This window comes from Protopterus annectens, chromosome 3.part0, assembly GCF_019279795.1.
Source record: "Protopterus annectens isolate FY-2018-M chromosome 3.part0, PAN1.0, whole genome shotgun sequence".
Taxonomy (NCBI): domain Eukaryota; kingdom Metazoa; phylum Chordata; order Ceratodontiformes; family Protopteridae; genus Protopterus; species Protopterus annectens.
In genome coordinates, this window is record NC_056731.1 from 430,409,458 (window position 1) to 430,433,162 (window position 23,705).

Here is a 23,705-nt window from a genome sequence, read left to right on the forward strand (position 1 = left end):
TAGGCAAAAGGAATAGTAGAGTTAGAAGACTGGTGGTATCAGGTTGAGGATGGTGCTGTTGAGTGACAAGTTGTTACTGATTGGTTTAAAAAAGTGGGCTGTGGTCTAGTACCAATAAATGTAGGAACACCAGGGGCGGAAGGGATTTTGGGGCAGGGTGGAGTGCGAAGCGAGCCCAAGCGAAGAGAGGGCAAGCGGAGCAGGGATGAACCAATGCCTATACCAAGTTGTAGCAGTTTAACCTTTTTGAGGAAAGAGGGATGTGGGGGAAAAGAGAAGGCAGTAGGAGTGGTTAGAGGGATACCTTGATTGACTCAAGACACCAGACCAGAGGTAAGTTGAATATAAGGGCCTAAAATCTGCACTCAGCACTTTAATGTTACTTGCACTCAGCACTTTAATTTTACTTATGTTTAGCAGGAAAGACAGACCAACAGTATACAATTTTGAGGATTTTTACAAGGGTTACTAGTTTAAATGTCAGACAAGTAAGTAAAACTTTCAAAAGGAATCTATGTTTGAGTGTTAGAAAGCCAGAAATGTACAAGGTATACCACAGGGAATGGAGGCAAACATGCAAGTAGAAAAGAGCCCTATGGCTGAAAAAAATGGTGACTTGCTTAATTACACAGCACTGTAAGAGAAAGCGTAACAAATGCTTTGTATATGTGTAACCTACTCTGATTAATTGCTGGGAGAAACAGCTTTTGTTGTGGTGGCCAATTGCAATCTTGTAGACATCGTTATATAGGAGCCGCAGTATGCTAGTGTAGATAAATGTAGAGTTAAAGTAGGAAAAGAGAAAAGCAGAGATTCTAGGGTAAGCATTAAGGCAGCACAGGCAGTTATTTTATAATAGTACATTCAGAAAGGTTTGGAGGGGGGTAAAGTAGCACACTTCAGAATGGAGTAGGATTTATAGCTATGATACCTAAGCAAGAGAGCAATTTTGTAAAAAAATATATACCATTTGTATATACAGATGCTTGTGTTGAAAAAAATGTATTTGTAAAGCTGCCAATGTTAAAAATGTACCAACAGTGTGCCCTGCTAGACAGAAAAAGAAATATATGTGCATTATTGTAACTGTTTACATGTATATGTTTTAACAGAAGATATTGGAAGAGAAGAGGTTAATCTCAATCCACCTAACTTTGAAAATAGTTTGAAATTGAATTAACTGGTAGGTCATAATGATTGTATCTTGCAGGCCTGATTGCAGCCAGAGACAAAATGTCTGGGAAAACAAGCACTAAGAAACCTTCTGTATTGTCTTTAGCAGTGAACTAATTGCTACTCTGAAAGGGTAGAAGTTTGAAATTGTTTTATGACTTCCAGAAGCTGCAACAGAGCTGAGCAAAACTCTATGTGTGTGTATTATTGGCACATATATGCTAAATCCTGGCAGTTTCTAGCAATTGAGGTAGCATGGGAACCAGAAGTTCAATGAACAGATGTATGTGATGTCATTCTGTAATCTAGGATAAAAATGATGTTAATACTGGATGAGACTGAAGTCTCATTGCAATCTGTTTCTTGGAACTTGACAAAGAAGGACCCCTCACCTACTTCATCTTGCCTTTCTAGTAATTCTTTAGACCAGTCAGGAAAATATAGTTACATTAGTTAAGTACTGTTTTTCTGTATGTGTGAGAATCTATTCATCTGTGCTATTTTAATATTCCCTGTGATTTAAACTTTTGGTGTTTATTGTAAATAGATGGTTAGTATTTTCATGTTCTTTTCTTATTTATTATTAAATATATTTAAACTTTTCATTGTGGCTGGTCATTTAGAGAATATTTTCACATCTGATAGTGCTTATATATATTTGGTGACAGCTCTGGCCACTCCTGAAAGCATTGCTTTTGGTCAGTCTACCATTTGTATTAATATTAATTTCACTCAGTATAATTGGGTACCCTTGGAAGAGTCTTAGAGAAGCTGGCTTTGGAGTGTCTGGTGGTGGTGTAACTACTTTATAGTCTGGGCAGAAGGGGGCATAGCTAGTAAATCTGTGCCAGCCTTTCCCAGGTGTGTGTGAAAATCAAATCTCAAAGTATGCGTGTCAGCTGTTTGAAGCAGGGACACAAAGCACTGGTTTCACAGAGAGGGTGTTGAAGAACTTGGCTTGGACACTCTGCTGAGGTCTCAGCTCTATAGCTGTGCTAGTGGAGAGTCTTACTGGGGACCTAGAGAGAGACAGATAGAGAAATTCAGACCCTGGACTGAGTGTGTTCCCTGTGTACTCTTAAAGGAAATTGTGCTTGATGCGAAGAACTGCATCTGGAATTACTGGGTGTATCCATTTTTGTTCCAAATGAACATCTCTCTCCAGGGCCAGTGGTGAGGATTCAGGCTCCTTGATTACTGGCCCAGAGTGGGGATGTCACAGCCCTATTGAGCAGAGCAGGCAGGAAGCACTCCCACACAACAATGCAAGGTTAGTTTAAAGAGAGCAATCAGGAAATGTTTCCTTGTTATATAAATCCAACAGTTATTTAATTAACTAAATGCTCAGTCCTCTGTAGCCTTTTCAAAATGTTCAGCATGCCTGGAACTTTTGCCACAGAAGGTCTGATGTCTGGCACAACACATTAGAACTTTTACATTTACCCATCAGACTAGGCAATGCCTTCCCACCTAGATATCAGTATGTCTTTGCAAAAAGAGGGTCATCTGTCCACACCATTTTCAGTGCTTTCATGCCACAGTGTTAGAAAGGTTGTGTCTTGATGTGCGTATGTTTGCTTGTCCTGGTTTTCAGAGTACTGATAATTACCTAGTTGGGGAAAAGTCTTTTTATATGCTTTATGTGCTTTATTTCCTGCTAAGGGTAACTTGCACATCAGGGCTATACACATCAGTGTCTGAAATTAACAGCTTTGTTACATGTAAAAAGCAAATCCCTTATAAAGAATTTCATGGCCAGCATTTTGCCTTGCTGAGGCATGGAGTATGGCATTGCTTCTTTTTCCCAATGCATGGGGTTCAACCAGAAGACTACGAAGCAGAAAACTAAATCACTCCAGCACTAACTGAACAAAAAAGTGTCTTATTTAGGCTGCCATGGTGTCAGCCAAGTCATCCATAAATGCCTCTCTCAGAAAATGAAAAGAGAAATGCCCGAGAGAGAAGGAGGTTAACACCATATCTATTAAAATCAACCCTTGAGAACATCATTTCCATTGAGGCACTTTTGCAGCCTGTGAATCTGACACTTACTTGGACCAAGGCAGCTTGTAAATCCCCTAATGAGACTCCCATGCACTCAAACAATGACATATTCTGTTACGTTGAAACATTGCAACAGTCATTCAGTTTGTCTGGATGGCTCTCCAAGAGCAACAGGTTTGGATGCCCCTTTTTTTGATAATAAAGGGCAAAGCAGGTATTTCCTCTGTTTTGGTAAAATAACGTCTGTGGCACTCAAATAGAAGTCATTTGCACCTGCCAGTACTGGAAACCTCGGAGGTTATCATTACACCCAAAAGCAAGGCAAAGGCGCCTGTTTCTCAGCTGTCACCATCTTACCTTAGCTTGAGCTTATCATGCCTACCTCCCAGTCCCCTCCGCCCACATACAATACCTAAAGAAGCTGACTTCACTTTTCACTTTTCCTCAACAACCTACAACCGTTATCAGAGCAACAATGGTTCCTTTACACAGAGAATGACAGGTAAATGTTTGCATTTCATGATCTAATTTTAGATTTATTTTAACAGTCTGTATCTGGTTTAGCTAAGGACTTTAAGCCTATATTAGTAATTCCAGTATATAGTTGCACTGCATTTTTGCTGCTTAACTGTTGTTATTAAAACCTTGTTTCATTCTTATGCACAAAGTGTATATCACACTAGTTCAGGACTCGTATTTGCATTAAGGCAGTTCCAGGCCAGTAATTCCAAAACTAAGGGTCTAATTGTTTTTATCTCCTGCACACCTTGCTGTAGTTTTGTTCTTAAATCCAGTGTTATCTATTGTTGCTCACCCCTTATGATAATTTGACAACATGATCCCCTCTCTCTCCATGTTTATTGGCTGTTGCCAGTGAGCACATAAGTATTATTCTGCAAAGTCTCTCCCTTTATACTACTCACCAGGCTAAAAGACCTTTGATAAAATTGCTTAATATGAAGTGCACTAATCCTGCTTGCCCTGATTTTAGTATTGAATAAGTGATTTTTTTTACTATAATTAGTTTTCTGGTTTTTGCTGGTGGCAGAAGAAGGTATCTGTGCTAGTTGTTTTGTATTAAAATTAAATACTAAGTGGCGAGTCCACCCAAACAGTATTCTAAAAATGAACTCCAAGATGTTATAGTTACCCCTGCCCCAGAGTAATTTCTGTTGGTATCATGGACCAGCACTTCCCCACAACTTCTCTAGCCAGCCTGATGGAGATGGGTATCTTGAGAGAGTGTAAGAATTGTCTAATGCTGTCTGTTGATCATTTATTTCTCAAACAGCATAACACTGTGTGAGAGATACATACACATATAATATCCTTGGAGACAAAAATCTCACACACAGTAAACTCAAGACACCAAAATTGTCAGTAGTACTCCACATATCACACCTCTCAAGGGTTATCACAATGCACATAAGTCATCATATGCTGAGGTTATAAACATTAACTTAAACTAAAAGACCTCCAAAACACAACACAGGCAAAACACACACTCAGCATACCGAACCTACTTCTTCTGATAGCACAGGGAGTCCCACAGTTATAGATGCTGAGCATATAAGCCGAGCATTGACCCAGCCAAGCATTCTTGTTATAGCTGACTCCACTGTAAGACATACAGATGTGCCTCTATCCATGGTAAACAAGGAAAGAATGATGGTTACTTGTTTGTGTGATGCCAGGATCCATCGGATCACACAAACATTCAAGTGCTTAAACATCAAGTACCAGTATGACGCTATCATAGTTCATGCCGGTGTCAATGACTTTAGGTTCATGTCCCTTTATTATATGTAGAAAGACATGATGGAGCTTTTAGACTATATGTCCAAGGCAGGTGTGATCCTAGAATTGAGTAGCATTCTACCTTCTCCAAGGATGATCCTACAAACATAACTGACTTCAGTAATTGGCTAAGTTTTTGGTGTCATTCAAAGGGAGGCCATCGAAAGCTCATGCTGTTTCACCAGGGATGGGCTACATCTGTCCCTTCTAGGGCTTCGTTTATTGGCAAAGACATTGTCCACCGCCATGGTGATAAACCTACCAACATAATGAAACAAGCAAAGAAAAATATGAAGGTGTTACTGATCAATGCTAGGTGCCTAAACATGAAACTCGACTCCCTACAAGCCTTTCTCACTCTGGCTGACATTGTCGTTTGTGTAGTGACTGAGACATGGTTTAAAATAGTGGAGAGAACTTCTGCTGTGTGGGGCTATAATCCCTTCCGCAAGTTTAAAGCAGCTACTGTTCAGGAGAGGGGAAAAAGGTGGAAGAGTCTCAATCTGCTTCCAGAGGAGACTCACATCAATGTCATTAAAACATTATGATGCACTAGACCTTCTTCATGTCCAAATAACCATCATCAAGGTCCCATACCACATATTAGCTCAATGTAGAACTCCCTGCATCACAAAAGAAAGCCACAATGCCTGTCTGCAGGAATTAGAATCACTTAGTTTTAAATTCAATATCATTTTCCTAGGTAATCTAAACTATCCAACTATAGACTGGCAACCCTACACCACAACTAGTGCACAAGTATAAAGATCCATGGACTTTGTTAATACAAATGCCCTATTACAATTAGTCAGAGTACCCACTGGGGGAATAATATCTTTGATTTTGTCCTTACTAATATGGGAGCATCTTGTACTATCTCTTGCATATCTTCATTGCTTGTTAGGTCTGACCATAAAGGAGTCTACTTTGAAATAACACTGAAACCAGAGAGATCCCTTCCACCCAAGGTACCGTTAGAAATTTTTCTAAAACAAATGGTGTAGTCCTAAGTGATCCATGGCAAGTTTAAAATCCCCACCAAACCCAGTTAACTCCACCGATTATGTAGAAATGTAAGCCACCACACTATCCCAGCATGTAAATAGCTGCACAGATGCAGCTGTACCCCACAGGAACAAGTGCAGGGCAAGCCCTAGAAACAAACCTACATGGTAGAACCATAATGTGAACCACTTTTACAATAAAAGGAAAAGAATTTTCACCAAAAGTAAAAAAACTAATTCCTAGGATGTTAGAGCCCTTGTCACTGAAATAAACAAACAACTCAGGAGCTTAATAAAATCCACCAAAGCCAGGTTTGAGGATGAAATAGGTACCCAAACTAAAGACAGTCTCAAGGCATTTTTTAATTATGTTCTTAATCTCAATAGCACAATACAGCAATGCTCTGAGCTGATTGTGAGTAATGTTACCTTCCCTGTAACTGAAGATATAGTGAACATACTGGCTGACAAATTGAGCTTTAACTTTGCCCCTCTCTCTGCTGCATCTGTCCCTAAAGATATACCTGAAACTGACTCACCTCTATCACCCAAGATCAAGTCCTAAAAGTGCTATCAAAAGCTAACAAACACTGCATTAATGGGTCCTGACAATGTCCCTAGATGAATCTGAAATAGCATGAAGCACAATTTAGTCACACCCCTAAAAACACTGTTCATTCTCAGCCTTTGTTCAGGTTTTGTACCAAGTGAGTGGAGAACTACAGTCATTCCCCTGTGTAAAGGAGGACCTTCTACAGACCCAGGCAATTACAGACACATAAGTCTGATAAGTCTAATTTGCAAAGCCATAGAAGGACTTGTCATGGACATACGGAACCTCCAAACACTGGACCATTCCCAGTTGGGATTTGTCAAGTGTAGGTCATGCTTACGCAATCTGGTGGATTTTTTGAAAAGATCATCAAAGCAATCGATGAAAGCAAAATTGTACTCACCACATACCTCCACCTGGCCAAAGTTAAATAAACTGGGAATACAACCTTCTGTCACCCGCTGAATTGCCAACTGGCTCACAGATGGAATGCACATAAGCAAAATGGGGAATTACCTTCACAAAGAGATCAGTCACCAGCGCAATTCCCAAGGGTTCTGTGCTGGAACCTCCCCCATTTGCCATCTACTTTTTGGAAGTAAAAGCCATTACCAAAGGGCTCTGTCTGACTAAATTTGCAGTTGACTGCAAGTTAGCAGCAGTCATCCTGTCCCGACTTAGCCATCCTGCAGAAAGTTTTGTCCCAAATCAATAACTGGTGCCAAAATCATGGACTGAGATCAAATGCCAAAACATGCATTATTATATCCTCTGGGAAGTCATCTACCCCATAGAACTACCACACTGACAATCCACTCCTAAGAGCTGACCCAGTTGTTTGGGATTTGGGAACTTATGTGCTCAGTGAACTAACTTTTGACCAACATGTGTCTATTGTAAGAAAGGCCTTCTATATTGCACAGCTTATAAACAAAGGGTTTGCTCCTTGATCTAGAGATGTCATTGCCCCCCTTTACTCAGCCCTCATTAGGCCAATCGTTGAACATAATGTTCCGTATGTCACATATCTGTCCAAACACATGCAACAACCGTAATTCCCACTGAGATACCATACTAAGAGCTGTCACTATACTCGGTATCCTACAGAGGTGACCTGTGTTTGGCATGCAAAGCATCCTCCAACCCATTACCAGTGGACTCAATGCACATCAGAAAGTCAAATAACATCAGAAATATTCAGTCTAAGGATCTAAACCTCTTCTGCAACATCAACAGAATGGTTTGGAAGGACAGGTATATCTCACAGGGGAACAGAATCCCCATCCACATAAAAAAGTTCATCCCTATTCATTTTCAAAAGCAACTTAGATCTATGGATGGGAAACAGAAAATTTACCCCAGAGCTGCCCCTTGTACTACTAATGGATAGAGGTAGCATCTAAATGCTTTATCCCATGCCTGAGTTCCCTCAAATTATCAATGGTGTGATCCCAGTTATTCTCATTAAGGGCAATATATACTTATCGACAATGGGATGGGATGGGTAAGTTCAGTCTCTAAACAAATGAGGTAGGTTATTTTAAGCACAAAAAAGATCATTGTCTGATCTATCAGCTTTTCCCGGTTAGGGGTCGCCACAGCGGAACTCCAGTCCAATAATGATTGGCAGTGGATTTTTTACAATGCTGAGTTACCAGCCTGATGCCCAACCTTCAAAGAAGGCACACCCATTCACGCACGCACCTACCTGCATGTCTTTATTGTCACTCGACCGCGGGGAGGACATGCAGACTCTACACAGAAGGCGCACCAGCCGAGAATCGAATGGGAGAACTAAGCTTAAAAAGGCTCACAAGACCCTATGAACAATAAATGTCAGAGATCTCTACCTTGAGAAGATATGGAGTAATCCCCCCATGAAGAATCAGACTCCTCTGGCTCAAAGGAGGATGAGGAACTAGCGTGTGTAGACCAAATATTCTCCCCCTTTCCTATAAGTCAGACACTGAGGACATATATTCATAGGTACTTCCTAGGCTGTTGATCTAGGAGGATATTTTGAAGCATAGCCATGTACTTCCAAGATGTTTATAGCCTACAAATAAAGTATAAGTAGATCAAATCACAGAAATGTAAATGTTACCTGTATCCTTAAGGGGTAAAGATGCTAAACCATGGATGAATTTGAAGTTTCCCTTTCATTCCTCCAGATCACGCTTGAATATAATAATTGATGTACTTTTCTTTTTGTGAAGAGGAAGATGATTCCAAAGAAGCGGTATTCTCTTGTGGTACATATCTATCCCTCCAGCAATACCTTCCATGCTTGAGACCAAACATTAAAAAAAAAAAACATAACTTCAGTGGCATAGAAAGCAGAGCTCTTTCAGAAAAGGAACTTTTTTTGAAAAATCTTTTTTGTTGCTGTTAGCCAATAGATAACTTACAATATTTACAATATTTTCAGTGTTTACATATTTACATCACCTCATTCAGAGCTGTATCACGGGAGTTTGGTGCTCATAACATATGAAGGTAAAATGATGGAAATTTTAAACAATTCAGAGAAATATGTTAGAACTTCCATAAATGAGATTAACATAGCCTATAAGAAGATCCATATACTTCTCAATGACTTGCTTATCGAAGGGTCGATTGATTTAGAAACTTTTAGATATTTGAAAGTGGAAAAACCCAGAGTACCATCTATTTTCGGTATTCCGAAAATACATAAAGATGTCAATGACCCACCTTTGAGAGCAATAGTATCAGCTGAGGGTTCTGTAACTGCACCTCTTGCAAAATATGTGGACCTAAAGGTTAAGGGTCTGGTTATCAACAACCAAAATATTTTAAAGGACTCATGGGATTTATTAAGGAAGTTAGATCATTCACTATGCTCTAATGAATTATCCTTTGGTACTTTGGATGTTATAGACCTTTTCACCAGTATCCCCCATGACATTGGTTTAGAATGGTTTGAAGAAATGTTGGTAGAATACGAAACTCTAACACATAGTGAATTTAGAACTGTATTGGTACTCATGGAAATTGTGTTGAAGTACAACTTCATATTTTTCGAAGGGGAATACTTTAAACAAGTGAGAGGTGTGGCTATGGGTGCATCTTGTGCCCCTACATACGCTGACATCATCATGGCTTATTGGGAAAACCACTTTTTGTTAAATTCCATATACAAAGACCATTGGTTACTTTATGGTAGATTCTTGGATGACCTGTGTTTTCTGTGGAAAGGTGATCAAATTTCCTTCGAAAACTTGGTTAAATATCTTAATAACACGACGATTTTTTTTAAGTTTCACATACAAATTTGAACACCATACATTAAATTATCTGGATATAACCATCACAAAAAATGGAAATCAATTTGTTTCGAAAGTATATAGAAAAGATACATTTTCCAATTCCTACTTGCACTACACTAGTTCCCACCCCTACACTCAAAAAAGAGGGGTGATCAAGGGACAGTTAGTTTGCATAAGTAGGATGACTTCTGATAATGAGTGCTTCAACAAGGAATGTGAATGGTTAAAAGAACAATTTTTGAATAGGGGTTACACTGGTAGTTTTTTTGATGAAATACACAAGGAAGTAAAACAAGGTAGGAACATCAGTTTTGACCCAATTATAGGCACAGTGTTAAAACAAGCAGCAACGCCTTTTAAAGTGAACTCAACAGATATGTACAGCGCAGGTATTATAACTACATATGACGGCCAATCTGGCCTGATAAGGAAAATAATAGATAAAGAGTGAGGAAATTTTGCTAAAATATTTGATCTTAATTACATATTTGATGACAGCCTAAAATACGTTTACTGTAAAAGTAATACCATAAAAAACCTAATAGAGAAGGGTTCAAAGAAATTTGATACCAAAGGACTATCAAACAAAAGAGGGCTGTTCAAATGTGGAACATGTAACTTTTGTACTCATTTAATAACTGGTGACTGTTATTACCTAAAGGCAAGGAAAAAGAAACTTTATTTGAATGCATTTGCAAACTGTAATACAAAAGGAATCATATATTTATCGATATGTAAAGAATGTGGTTCTTTTTATATTGGTAAAAGTGAAAGAAAGTTGAAACAAAGGATTTATGAACACCTATATGACATCAGGACCAAGAAGGACAGTAATGCATTGTACAAACACACTTGTGCTTGTACAGAAGCCAAATTTCATTTTTTTGTGTTAGAGGTGGTGGAAATTGACCCTAGGGGAGGAATGTGGGAAACCCGAGTGGAATATAGAGAATTATTTTGGCAAATTGTACTTGAGTCCACCAGGTTCCCAGGGCTGAATGACATGATCTCCCTGGGTCCAGTACTTAAATTAAGAACTGCTAAACTTTGAGGAAAAACAACATCTTTATTTACTTGTTGTAATAAAACTATTATATGGGTCATTTATTTTACTTATACCCAATTGAGGTATTCTTTAAACTACTTTCTTGAAATATGGATTTGTAATTTTGACAGGTATATACCAACATAAACCACTAGAGGGAGCAAGTGTGTACTATTTTAAAAAATGTGTGTTAATTTTACATTTTATTATATATATTTTTTACATTTTTTTATATATATATTTAATGTTTCAAGATTAAACACCAGTGACTTTTTATTACAAATATTCATTTCTACAATACATCCCTTATATTTATACATTTTATATATATTTTTAACGCAAAAGTATTTAAATATCTATTTAACTGAATTTCACATTTCATTGGATGACAACTAATTGCTAGCCCTATAAGTTAAGGGGATTGATAGAATACTAACTGCTATCTGATGAAGTTGATGACGAAAAACGACACTTTTGTAGAACGTTAATGGTTTTTATTGTATTCTGAGTGCATCTATATTCTTGTATTTTCGTGCTGGTTCCTGTCTACTATTAAAAGTTTTTGTGCCTGTGGATCCTTGGTGCCTCTTTGTTTTGGATTATAAGTCTGGGTTTTAGCACCAACCGTTCTTTTAAACTGAATATAATAATTGATGTACTTTTCTTTTTGTGAAGAGGAAGATGATTCCAAAGAAGCGGTATTCTCTTGTGGTACATATCTATCCCTCCAACAATACCTTCCATGCTTGAGACCAAACATTAAAAAAAAAAACCATAACTTCAGTGGCATAGAATGCAGAACTCTTTCAGAAAAGGAAAATTTTTTTGAAAAATCTTTTTTGTTGCTGTTAGCCAATAGATAACTTACAATATTTACAATAGTTTCAGTCTTTACATATTTACATCACCTCATTCAGAGCTGTATCAAGGGAGTTTGGTGCTCCAAACCCTTCTGTGTTGCACAGTAATTGCTCACTGCTTTCTTTGAAAGAAAAGAGCAGTTTGACTGCTTGTAAAATAACAAACCGTTTGGTGCGTCCTACAAAGTGATGCCTAGGGCAGCTACCTCTCTACTGTGCCCTTCCTTGAGTTGTTTGCTGTAGTCATTCAAGCAGGTATTATTTTAACATTATAGTCTTAACAGCTTCCTTTTTTATATGAAATTGTCTCTTTATCATCTTTAACTACATACCCATACACTTCCTGGATATTTATCCATACTATTTTCCATATTTTAGGAGGAGATAACACTAAACTATCAAATAGCTTTCTTTTGACACACACATTGTATATGGTGAAAGGTGGATATATATCATTCTTTCATGTAATTCCCATTTATCACCCCTAGTTCATATCCACAAGGTTCCCTTTAAGTATCCATCTTCCTTTACAGCTTAACACACCTTCTCCTTTAATCTCATTACTGGCCTTTTTGCGATCACCATATGAGTTTATTCATGACTGTGGTGCTCAATATTTTTCCCCAAGACCCTCAATCAGCAAACAGGTGCATCTGCCCATTAAACTGTCCTGTGACGACCTAGTGCTGAAAACTCCAGCTGTCTTCTATAGATTACACCCATCTTTTATATATGCCTTACCTTTGCCTTTATCTTTCACACAGTATAACTTAAGCAATTGTCCAACCCTCATAAATTTTCTATTATGCAGTTGTCTATTTATCCTTAAATGTACTATTGCTAATTTCAAATTCCATATTCATACCCAAAAAGAATATCTAAGTCATATGGAATCAAAAACCTTAGTTCTTTCAAATAATTTCCCATTTGGCTTGATTGATCAAACTCTAAACTTTAGTACACAGTTAGAAGAATATCAAGTGCAAAATAAATGTTCATAGGTTCATAAGTGTTTACTAGTGTATGACCACAAGGGCCGTTTTAAGCCTAGCCATGCAATTCAAATCTCTGACAAGTTATGCTACCCTTAATAAGTATAAGCAGGGGCTTGGGAGATGAAACATTTACAAGAAGGGGCCTGAGAGATAAACCATTTACAGGCTGCCTGTGTCCAATAGAGGCATAGGTGCCAAACCAGGGATGAATTTCTATTCCCCATCCAATTGTCCAAGTTACACTAGAATTGGGTTAGGGAGGAACTCTGCTTCACATGAATCGGGAGCCTGTTCCAGACATGGGATAGTCTTTGGGATACATAACTGTCTCTTCAGCAGGTCCTATTTAGATCACAGGCAAGGTTTAAGTCTTTAGAATGGGTACTTATGGTGCTGTTTGATTTGTGGATATGCAGGATGTCCATCAGAGACCTTGCCCTGTATGCAAGGCAGAGATCTCCCCTCAACAGCCTGTAGAAGACAGAATACAGGGATAGGACCTTGAGGCTGTCTGCACAGGACATTTTCTTTGCACACTGTATTCTTTTATGAGGAACCTCTGTGGATGTTCCAGTTGTTGAGTATGCCTGGTTAAGTACATACCAAAGGGGGCAGATAAAACAATTGGAATTGGGAACTTTCGAAAAGGGAATGAGCAAACTACATAGGAAAAAAGTGGGAATTGTGAGAACAATATATGCAGACAAGGAACGAGGTTTAAGAGGCAGAATTTGAATGAGCCATATAATGCTTAACTGACAGTGAGTGGATAGATTATATGTGATGTATAATGTCTGCAACTAAAGTGGTGTCAGTGTTGTTTGTTCTTCATTTATATAAATGTATGAATACGTGATAATTTAATAAAGATGTTTATTGGGGAAAAAATGATCGTTCTGATGAATGTAAATATAGAGGAACAATGACTTCCTTGGATCTAGATGCCATACCTTGGTCTACCACGATGGCCAAGACTAGATTACTGTCTATGTGTGTCCCTAAGTCCCTGACTGCTAGGTCAACTGTAAGGGGTGTGTTGTTGATATGGTAGTCACCAGGGGTGGATGACTTCCAAAGGATACTATTATCCATTTCTTGGCATTTAGTTTTGGTCGTTGGCTCTGACACTGGATGTTTGTCTGTGTCACCTGTTCCTGAGGAACATTTCTGTCAGTGTGGGGTTCAGTGACAGCTCCTAATTTGCAGTCATCAGCAAATTTAGTCAGCCAGAAACCACTAACATTGGAATTGATTCAAAGAAGTAAATGCAAAAAAGGAGCAGTCCAAGGATCGATTCCTGAAGGACTCAACTTGTGACTGGCCTCTTTGTAGAGGTGGACTCCCCAGTTCTAACTTCCTCTGTTCTGTCTGTGAGCCAGTTGGCTACCCACTGGATGACACACAGGTTTGTAAAAAGTCACCACAAAAGGGAAATAATTAATAATAACAACTGGACCACACTCCAAAATATTCCAATGGTTGCTTTATTAAAAAGATTTAGCACCTCAGCCAAAGGCCTTCCAAGAGACATACAAGTTTAAACTAAAGGAACCTGAAACACGACCAACCAATAATCCAACAACCAGGAGATATAAGAGCAGCCAAAAGAAAGTGGAGTTGCTTGCCAGAAAAGTAACTGGTTTATTGAAACAAATGTTGACCTAGGTTTCGTCTCCAAAGTAAAAGACTTCATCAGAACTCTTGCACAAATAACGCACTCCCTTTTATTACAACCCACACTCTATTAAACAATTAACATTAAGTAATTAATCAATAAATAAATTTAAAGGCACAGGCTGTAAAACAACCATTATTAAAAATTCATTAAACAACTTTTCATTAAAAATTTTCATTAAAAAATCTTTAAAAAATAATTAGACCTAACTAACACAGCGACAATTTGGGCATCTAAATAATTTAAGTTTTGTGTACTGTAACAAATTCACAGGGATCTTCAAGGTAGCATTTTGGATGTGCACTTGGATCTCTGTGAAATTAAATGGCAGTTACGGTTAGATGCAACCAACTTCCCAGGGATTAATGAAAATATACACATTGTAGGTTAATAATAATTAAATAATTGAATGTTAAGTGTTTATTCGTAAAGTTTTGTTTATTTAGTCAAAATTGTCGCTGTGTTAGTTAGGTCTAATTCTTTTTTAAAGATTTTTTAATTAATTTTTTTAATGAAAAGTTGTTTAATGAATTTTTTAATTTTTCATTTTAATACAAAGCAACTCCAGTTTGTTTTGGCTGCTCTTATATCTCCTGGTCGTTAGACATATAGGTTTGTACCTAACCTCTTGAGTTTGTCAACAATTCCTGAGTGAGGTATTGTGTCACATTCTTTGGCCAGTTCAAGGTATGCAGTTTGAAGCATTTTGCCCTCATCCATTGCTTTGGTGGGTTTACCTTTATTTCGTTGAAAGCCATATGTGCGACGTGCAAAACGTTGTAAATACACCTGCAAAAAACACAATGCCGATTCACCATGTGTTTGAATGGCAATAAGTGAATGCTTTTTTCCCATTCAAACACATGGATCAAATGTCGGAAATGGTTTTCCAGCAAACCATTTTCGACATTTGATCCTTCAATGTTGTCCATATTTCGACATTACGGGTCGCAGAAACAACCAGTTGGATATATGCAATTCACTCATTCAAAGGTTAACCCTGTGGTGACCTTTTCAAAGAAGGCCACCTGGCTGAATAGGCATGACCTGCCCTTGAAAACACCAAACTGGGTTGGGTCTACTGTCTGGTGGTTTACTATATATATCATTACTGATCATTTCCATTACAATTCTTTCCATGGCTTTATATATAAGATTAGTGAGACTTATGGGTCTGTAGTTTTCAGGGTCTGTAGATGGCCCAACATTTGTGAAAAGGGATGTCTGTTGCTGTTCTCCATTCATGAGGCACAAAGCCTGTTTGGAGACTACAGTTATATGGCAATTCCAGTGGGCCTGATAGGTTATGCTTCATGCTGTTTGGAAGGCATCCTGAGATATTGTTTGGGCCCATTGATGCAGTGTTCTTGGCCTTGGAGAGAGCATTAAGCATCTGCTCCCTAGTGATAGCAGGGGGAGATATTTTTGATAGTACTGTAAGAGGAAAGGTTGAGGGGGGGATAGGGTTAAAACTGGAGCTGAATTTATCGGCCAGTATGTGTTCTGTACATTCTGGTTCAGTATAGGTGACTCCATTTACAATGAGCTCTGCACACAATTGTGTATTGCCTTTGAGTTTGCGGACATAGCTAAAGAATGCCTTGTGGTTGTCCTTGGCATTGGTCTGGGAGGCCAAATTTACCTCAAATTTGGCTTTGGTAGACTTTATTTGTCCTCTGAGTTGTTTGTTTAGTTTGATGAGAGTGCTTTTATCCTGCTGAGAGCAGCACCTCTTAAATTTTCTTCCTTCTGTTATACACCCTATTGATTTTGTGATTCCACCAGGGTGGCTTGTTTTTTGAGTTAGATCTGTACTTCTTCCTGGTGGGTATAGCTGCCTCTATGCAGCTATTAACATGCTTGTATAGGATTTCTGTGAACAGTTCTGGATAGGCAGCAGTGTTCTCAGAGGTTATGGGAGTTTGAAGTTTTGCCAGGTTATCACTTAGTAGCTACCTCATAGTGTTGGCAGAGGGGTCACATCTAGTAAATCTGTGTCAGCCTTTCCCAGGTGTGTGTGTGTGTGTGTGTGTGTGTGTGTGTGTGTGTGTGTGTGTGTGTGTGTGTGTGTGTGTGTGTGTGTGTGTGTGTGTGTGTGTGTGTGTGTGTGTGTGTGTGAAAATCAAATCTGAAAGAGTGCATGTGTCAGCTACTTCAAACAGGGACACAGAGCACTGGTTTCAGAGAGAGGGTAGTGGAGGACTTGACTTGGAACACTTGGCTGAGGACTCAACGCTACAGCCGTGTCAGTGGGTATCTTATTTGGGGGCCTATAGAGAAAGAAAGGGAAATCTGGCCCCAGGACTGAGTGTGTTCCCTGTGTGCTCTTAAGGGAAATTATGCTTGATGTAGTGATTCATCTGGAAATACTATGTATATCTATCTTTGTTCCAAGTGAACATCTCTCTCCAGTGTCAGGGGTGAGGATTAAAGCTCCTTGATTACTGGCCCGGTGCAGGGACTTCACAGGGGTGTGCAGCACTCTCCCATATTAGTGAGGGCCAGATCCTGTATGTTGTACCCCTGGTTGGTGTATTGACTATCTGGTCCAGGGAGTTTGTGTTTGCAAAATCCAGGAATCTCTGTGCCTGTATGTTTGGTGTTGTATAGGATTTTTAGTCAACAGTGGGGTAATTAAAGTCGTCTGTGAATATGGTATTGGGTTGGATGGTGAGTGTTTCCAGTATGTTTAAATACATAGTATGGGTTTCTTGGGTCATGGGGGGGACGACCTGTAGCTTGCAAGGAAGTGGTATTGCATTTTGCCTATGGTGATTAGAACATGGAAAAGCTCAAGTGTAAATTCCTGTTTGACCAGCCTTGAAGTATATTTATTTTTGATGAAAATCAAGGCACCTCCACCTTTGGCCCCTGTCTGTGTAGTAGCTGGTCTAAATGTGTGGAAGGCATTATGACCTTGTGCTCCTCTTCTTGGCCTAGAAGATTTTCTTTTCATTTCTTTGATGCTAGACATGCCAGATGTGCATGATTTTTTTGTTTTTTCCATTATTTTGACTCCGGGATGAACCTGATGTTGGTCCACTATGATCAGTGTTCTACCCAGGTTAACAAATTTAGATAATTAAGTAAAATTAAATAAAGAAAAGGCTGGACACTTGCATTAGCTTTTACACAGACTCACTTCTGCAGTCTTTATCATGCTACCACTTTGGTCAGAACCTATCAGCTTGATCTACAGGGGATAAGGAAGCCTCTTTTCATTTGTTTCTACTATTTTTCTACTGTTAATATTTCTTTAAAGCTCTCATATTGTTACCCTGTTCAGCCTAACAAATAAAGCAGAGTCGGTATGACTAGTATAAGTCTCATCATCACACAGCATTTACATTATTACTGTTATACTCAACCCTCATGTGTACAACATGTCCTTCAGAAATAAACAAATCCTCACTTAGGGTAACTAAGGAAAGAAACAGTTTTAATATTCTCTCCCAGACTGTTTGCCATTCTGGTTATGTGTGGTATGTCAGGCTGCTTTTCAAAGACCTGGTGGCTGTACTTGTTTATTTTTAGACACCTCCTTGGCACTCTAGCTACACATGTAGTGCTCATGTATGCTTCCCACGCTGCTTTCTGTTGGTGTCACAGTCAACCTTTGCTCATGTATCACTGCTCCTTCTTCTTCTTCATTGGGGGGTCTTTGTTTCCCACCCAAAATAACTACATTATTAATGAAGTGGAAAAAAGGGCCCTTGTCTGCTCAGAACACTGTTAATGCTCTTTCTGCAAGTTTGCCACTATGAGTAGAAATGTCTCTATTAATAATGAAAAGAATCCAGCAGACAACAGTGAGGTATGAGAAGATGGCATGACAGTCTTTCTTAAACCATTTGCTACTACCATAGTCCTTCACCTTTCTACTGTACATTTACTATTTGCACTAAAGAAAAGGGAAATACTAGAAAGTGTTAATGAGGTGATGGAGGGTGATGGTGTTTATTTGCCAAAAGAATACATTCCAAGAAAATCGTAATAGATTCAGAGAGAATGGAGCTGCAGTACAATAAATATTTGTCCTCCCTCGTATATGGCATGCCCAGCCGATGCACATGTACACAAATACAGCAGTCTCCTCTAATATTTTCATGTATGAAAAAAGCATATATTTGAGTCTAGATAATTTGTGGTATTCTTGCTAACTTTTCATCAAAAGTATACCTATATTTCATTTAGCCTTTGAAACTTCTCAGATGCAGGGGGAGTACATCTGTGCTTAGAAGTGTGATTTCAAAAGGTCTTTTAGGACTGCCCTCCATGGTGGATATTGCAACACTAACATATCCATCACTGACTTGAGTTGCTTGACTAGAATCATCCAGCGCCATTTGATCTAAGGGTTGGATTATCATCCTATTGGAATGAAGTACTGTATCATCATCATCTTCTGGAACTGGCCATGGTCAAGGGTCTGAGCTGACATGTCCCCTGACATTTAACACTGGTAGCTCATCTTGCACTCAGAATGGTCACACTTGTCAGTCTGTCTTCTCTACTCAGTTTGGTCATACACAGGTCTTAGTGTTAAGATTGTAGATGTGGCCACCATTAGATAGGTAGTGGCAGCTGTCACATGCAAGGCATTGTCATGTGCATCACATTGTCCTTGCACTCATTCATTTTGTAACTGAGTGTAGGCCACCAACTTGATGAAAATATCTTAACTGATTTGTATGTCTTCTCCAAGTACCATATCTTAACTTAATAAAATAAAGTTGGCTTCTCGGCCCTGATACAGTTTGGCCAACTTAACATTTGCCAGTCGAATATTCTTTGCTAAACACTTCCACTTATGAGGAAGAACTTTTCAGTGTGGTTTTATTTGGTGGTACCAAATACTATGTGGCACACAGTGTTTTACTTAGGAGCAGTATTGCAGGTTTAATATTTGTTATTATTCGTATGATGTTATGATACACAACAGAAACTTATATTGCAGTGTATTACTACAGAGACTTGTTTTGCCAACATATTTTCTTAAATCGTTACAGATTTCCTGTCCTGTCCATTTTCAGCTGTATGTCTAGCGCTAGGTGAGAAAAATTTAAGTATTGTGCCTCACAAATATTTTCATTTCCATATGGGAAATAACCACTGGAAATTCATTCAGTAAGCCACTTCTTGCAAATGCTTTTCTTAATGTTAGAACTGATATTATGTTCACTGTCTCTGTGGGCCCCATACAGATCACTTGGAGTGTATCTATTGGTAAGTTAAGTTTCTCAAAAGCATCATGTTGCAATGATGCAGATGGCCTATACAGAGGATAAAGGAGGGATGTTGGTGTTACATTTTTGACCATTTAGCATCCATTGCATTTTATGGCCTAGTGTTTAGTTTCTATGCTAATTCTCAGCCAACCTGCAAAAATGTGGGCAAGGATCTTCAACTTTAATGCTCTTTGGTGGCCTAAAGTGTTATATCCAGCACTGTAAAATGTGACCTGATCAGGGAGATTGTTCTGAGGCTACACAGTAAGATTCATTGAGATAGTGTTAGCTATGCGTCTTTAGTAGCAAAAATTAGGGTGCAATAAATAACTACCATTAGAGTCTTACAACAACCATGTCTACTTCACATACTAAGTAATTCACAAGTTTTACACCATCCCTGTTTTTGTTGGTGTCTATCATGGATCTATGTGATCTGTTTATTAGCAGATATCTGTTTGATCCATGGTTCTCTGTTTCTCAGGTTTTTCACAGAGCAGCCATGACAGTTCACTAGCATTTCTTTGTTGTCTTGTTTCAGTGTGTGCCTTGTGTACATGTCATAGGAGCAGAGACCAGCACTGTAACCTGTTTACAGTTAATACAGATATTTTATTTTCTCGATTAAGAATACTTGATAATGACTTATGAACTGTAATTGATATATCATCCTTTAATATAATTGTAAACTTCTGTACTCTCTAGCCGAGGATACTGGCTTCTTGTTGCTCTGGACCTATTTGCATTAATTTTTTGCTAAATGATCAGAAGCAAGTGCTGTGAATTTCTGAGTATCATCTTGCAGCTTAAGCAATTTAAGATTGCTAATTTTATAAGACAAAACACTCCATACCAAACTAATAGACAAAGGTGAGTCAAAGTGGATAGTTACCTTACCCATTGTAATTCCATCCATCCATCCATCCATCCATCCATCTATCCATCCAGCCATCCACAACCCTTTTTGCCCATTTTTGCACATGGGGTCGGGTTGTCACTTCAGCAGTGACAGTCATCTAGAGCCAAGGTTAACACTACCAGGTGACTATCCCTGCCTCTGTAGTTCTTCCACACCCCACACTCGCAGGCACACTCACACCTATGGCATTTAGAGTGTCCAGTCCACCTTCGGCATGTCTTTGGAATGTGGCAGAAAACAAGAGCACCTGGTGGAAACCCACTCGTACATAATGAGGACATGCATACTCGGCACAGAAGGCACCCCAGCTGAGGATCAAAACTGGGAACCTCTTGCTGTGAGGCGACAATGCTTTTAACTCTTCCAAATCCATGGAGGAAAATTATTTGTCTTCCATCTGTTCCAGCTTCCAAGACCAACATCTCTAACGGGTGTAGCACTATCAAGAATTTCCATAGATCTTACTGGTAATAATTCATAAAGTCCTAGGTCCAGCAATCTTTTGACATGCTATAAAGTCTAGAATCTTACTGCTCAGCCTTTAACCTCCATTTTGACTTGTGCTCTCCATTTTTGCCACTACATGCCCACAATATACAAGTCCATCTGTGAAAAAGCTAGGAAGTTTCCACATATGCAAACTTTCCTTGATTCACTTCTCTTAACTAGTAGCATTATGGGAAATGACCTTTCATTGTTACTTATCTTTGGAGACGCTTCTATATTTTCCATCCTACTCACATTGTCGGATTACTTTAAATTTTATGCATTAAGACATAAAGGCAGTCTCATTACCCATTGAGTTAATTTATTAAAATTTAAGGCACTTTCTTTGATCAATGAAGTTATTTATTTTTCACTAAGCATTTAATTCACATCTCTATTAATTGTTATTATAATTACATGCATCAAGTTCAACGATGAAGTAAAAGTCTTAGTGCAGTGGAAAAGTAATGCATCATAGCATGCAGTAATACAGTAATCGACTGTGGTACAGAAACATTTTTATGATGAATCTAGGTAGAAATTAGGGCCGACTTAACTGAGTTTGGAATAAGGGTAAGTAGTATTGGGAAGGAAAGTTTCTCAACAAAAAACATTTACATTGATTGATTTCATCACATGATTCAATAGGGTTACTGTGAACTTTTTTGCAGTGATTTTAGTGGCAATTAATGGTAATTGCTGATGAGTTTGTTCAATGTTTTCTGTTTTGAACAAACCCACCCGTGATTATTCATTATAAACTCATATATAAAATAGGGATATAGATATATATATATATATATATATATATATATATATATATATATATATATAAATATCGAATTTCAGTATTTCGAGACTATAAAGTTGAATCTTCAAAATAGCGAAAGTGCATAACCACGAATCCAGATATGTCAAATTTGCGGTTATGGTTCTACGGTACGTGACGTGGAATGTATTATGCGGAAGGGGTCCTGTTTTGTGGATTTTGGTGGAATTTAAGGTAAGTGAGTAATTTGTAAGGAGTTTGGGTTAGTGTTTGAGTGTATGTGAGTGTATTTGTAAGTTGTACGTGTGGGTTAAGGTAGGCAGATAAAAGTATGAGTGTTTAAGTGTTGGAAGTGATGGTGTTTGTATATGTGTGATGTGTGTGTGTGAGGGACTGTAGAATGTCTGGTTGTGAGTTTACTGTCTTTTTCTGTTTGGTGCGATCTCGGAGTTAGTATATATAAGTTGCGGGAGTGTGGGGAGCTTGCCCCCCACATGGGGGTGTAGGGGGGCTTGCCCCCCTGCTTTTTTGTAGTGAAGGTTTGTTAATTTCTGTTGTTATGTTTGAGTGTGTTTTGTTTTTTTTGTAGTGTGGGTAGTGTGGTGTATGTGCAGTGTGGTATATGGTGTGTTTAGCTTCGTGATTTTTACTTTCGCGGTTTTGGGGTTTCGGTATTTTGAAAATTCAACTTTATAGTCTCGATATACTGAAATTCGATGTTTCAGTATTTCGAGATTATAAAGTGAATATATATATATATATATATATATATATATATATATATATATATATATATATATATATATATATATACATACACACATATATATATATATATATATATATACATATATATATATATATATATATATATACACACATAAATATCTATATCTATATATAGATAGATATAGATACACACACACACACACACACACACACACACACACACACACACACACACACACACACACACACACACACACACACACACACATACATGTGTATATATATTTTTTATAAAATCCTGACTCTCATTAATATGGACAGAAATTAATTGACATAAGTGTCTATAAGCTTTACTAGATACAGGTTCTGAGGACAAGATGCGAATGTGTTCACATTGATAGATCTTTATACTGGTTCTGATGAGTGATTTTTGTGTGCTTTGCTTTGCAGTCCTGCTTCAATGGATGAGGGTTCTGTAAGTGGAGTGTTTGAGTATTGACTCCGAGGGAGGATCTTGCCATGGCTGTTACGAAGGGGAGACTCCTGGGTGCACTGCTGGTGTATCGGTTAATGCTGGTGGTGCTGCAAGGCTGCATGGCCAGAGTTCCTCCATTAACTGGGGATGACACACGATGCCAGAAGCTGGAACACCCTGTGGTAGCCTACAAAGGTAAGGAATAAATTGTGAAAAATGCTTTATTACAGCATTTTCTGCTGATGCATAAAGTAAAATAAATCCCTGACCTGTTAAATGGTAGCAGGCAGTAACAAAATGTAGTGAAATGATTTAATCCATTCTTATGCAGTTAACTAAGTCACTGTGGTCAATTGCTTTTTCATTACATGATTAGACAGCAGACATGTACTTTGACAGATTTTAGTGCCAAAATTCCCCTCTTCCTCAAGTTGTGCTGATTTTGGACAAGCTGTAATCGTAATGAAGGTACAGAAGATCCCCTTGCACAAGAGGACATCATTAAACAGTCATGTATTTTTGTACAACAAAGTGGTAGCAACATAAATCTGATTCACTGAGTCATAATACATTCAGTTTAATTATATATTCCAGGTCAGCAGATCTGAATCTGACTTGCGCATCATTTGTTCCATTTCAGGTTCACCTCTGTCACTTCTGGAAACAACTTACCTACTGCACCTCATTTCTTCTACTTTTTCTTTTA

General features: G+C 38.3%; 1 protein-coding gene across 2 annotated transcripts in view; it reads left to right on the top strand.

The window, feature by feature from the left end:
• Window positions 1-23,705, top strand: part of SEMA5A (semaphorin 5A) — a 2,688,572-nt gene that overhangs the window by 755,443 nt on the left and 1,909,424 nt on the right. For both annotated transcript variants that reach the window (XM_044064865.1, XM_044064863.1), the window contains one exon: window positions 22,975-23,194. In XM_044064865.1, coding sequence (XP_043920800.1) covers window positions 23,044-23,194 — 151 coding nt within the window. In that variant the 5' untranslated portion in view covers window positions 22,975-23,043. The remainder of the gene's footprint in view (window positions 1-22,974; window positions 23,195-23,705) is intronic.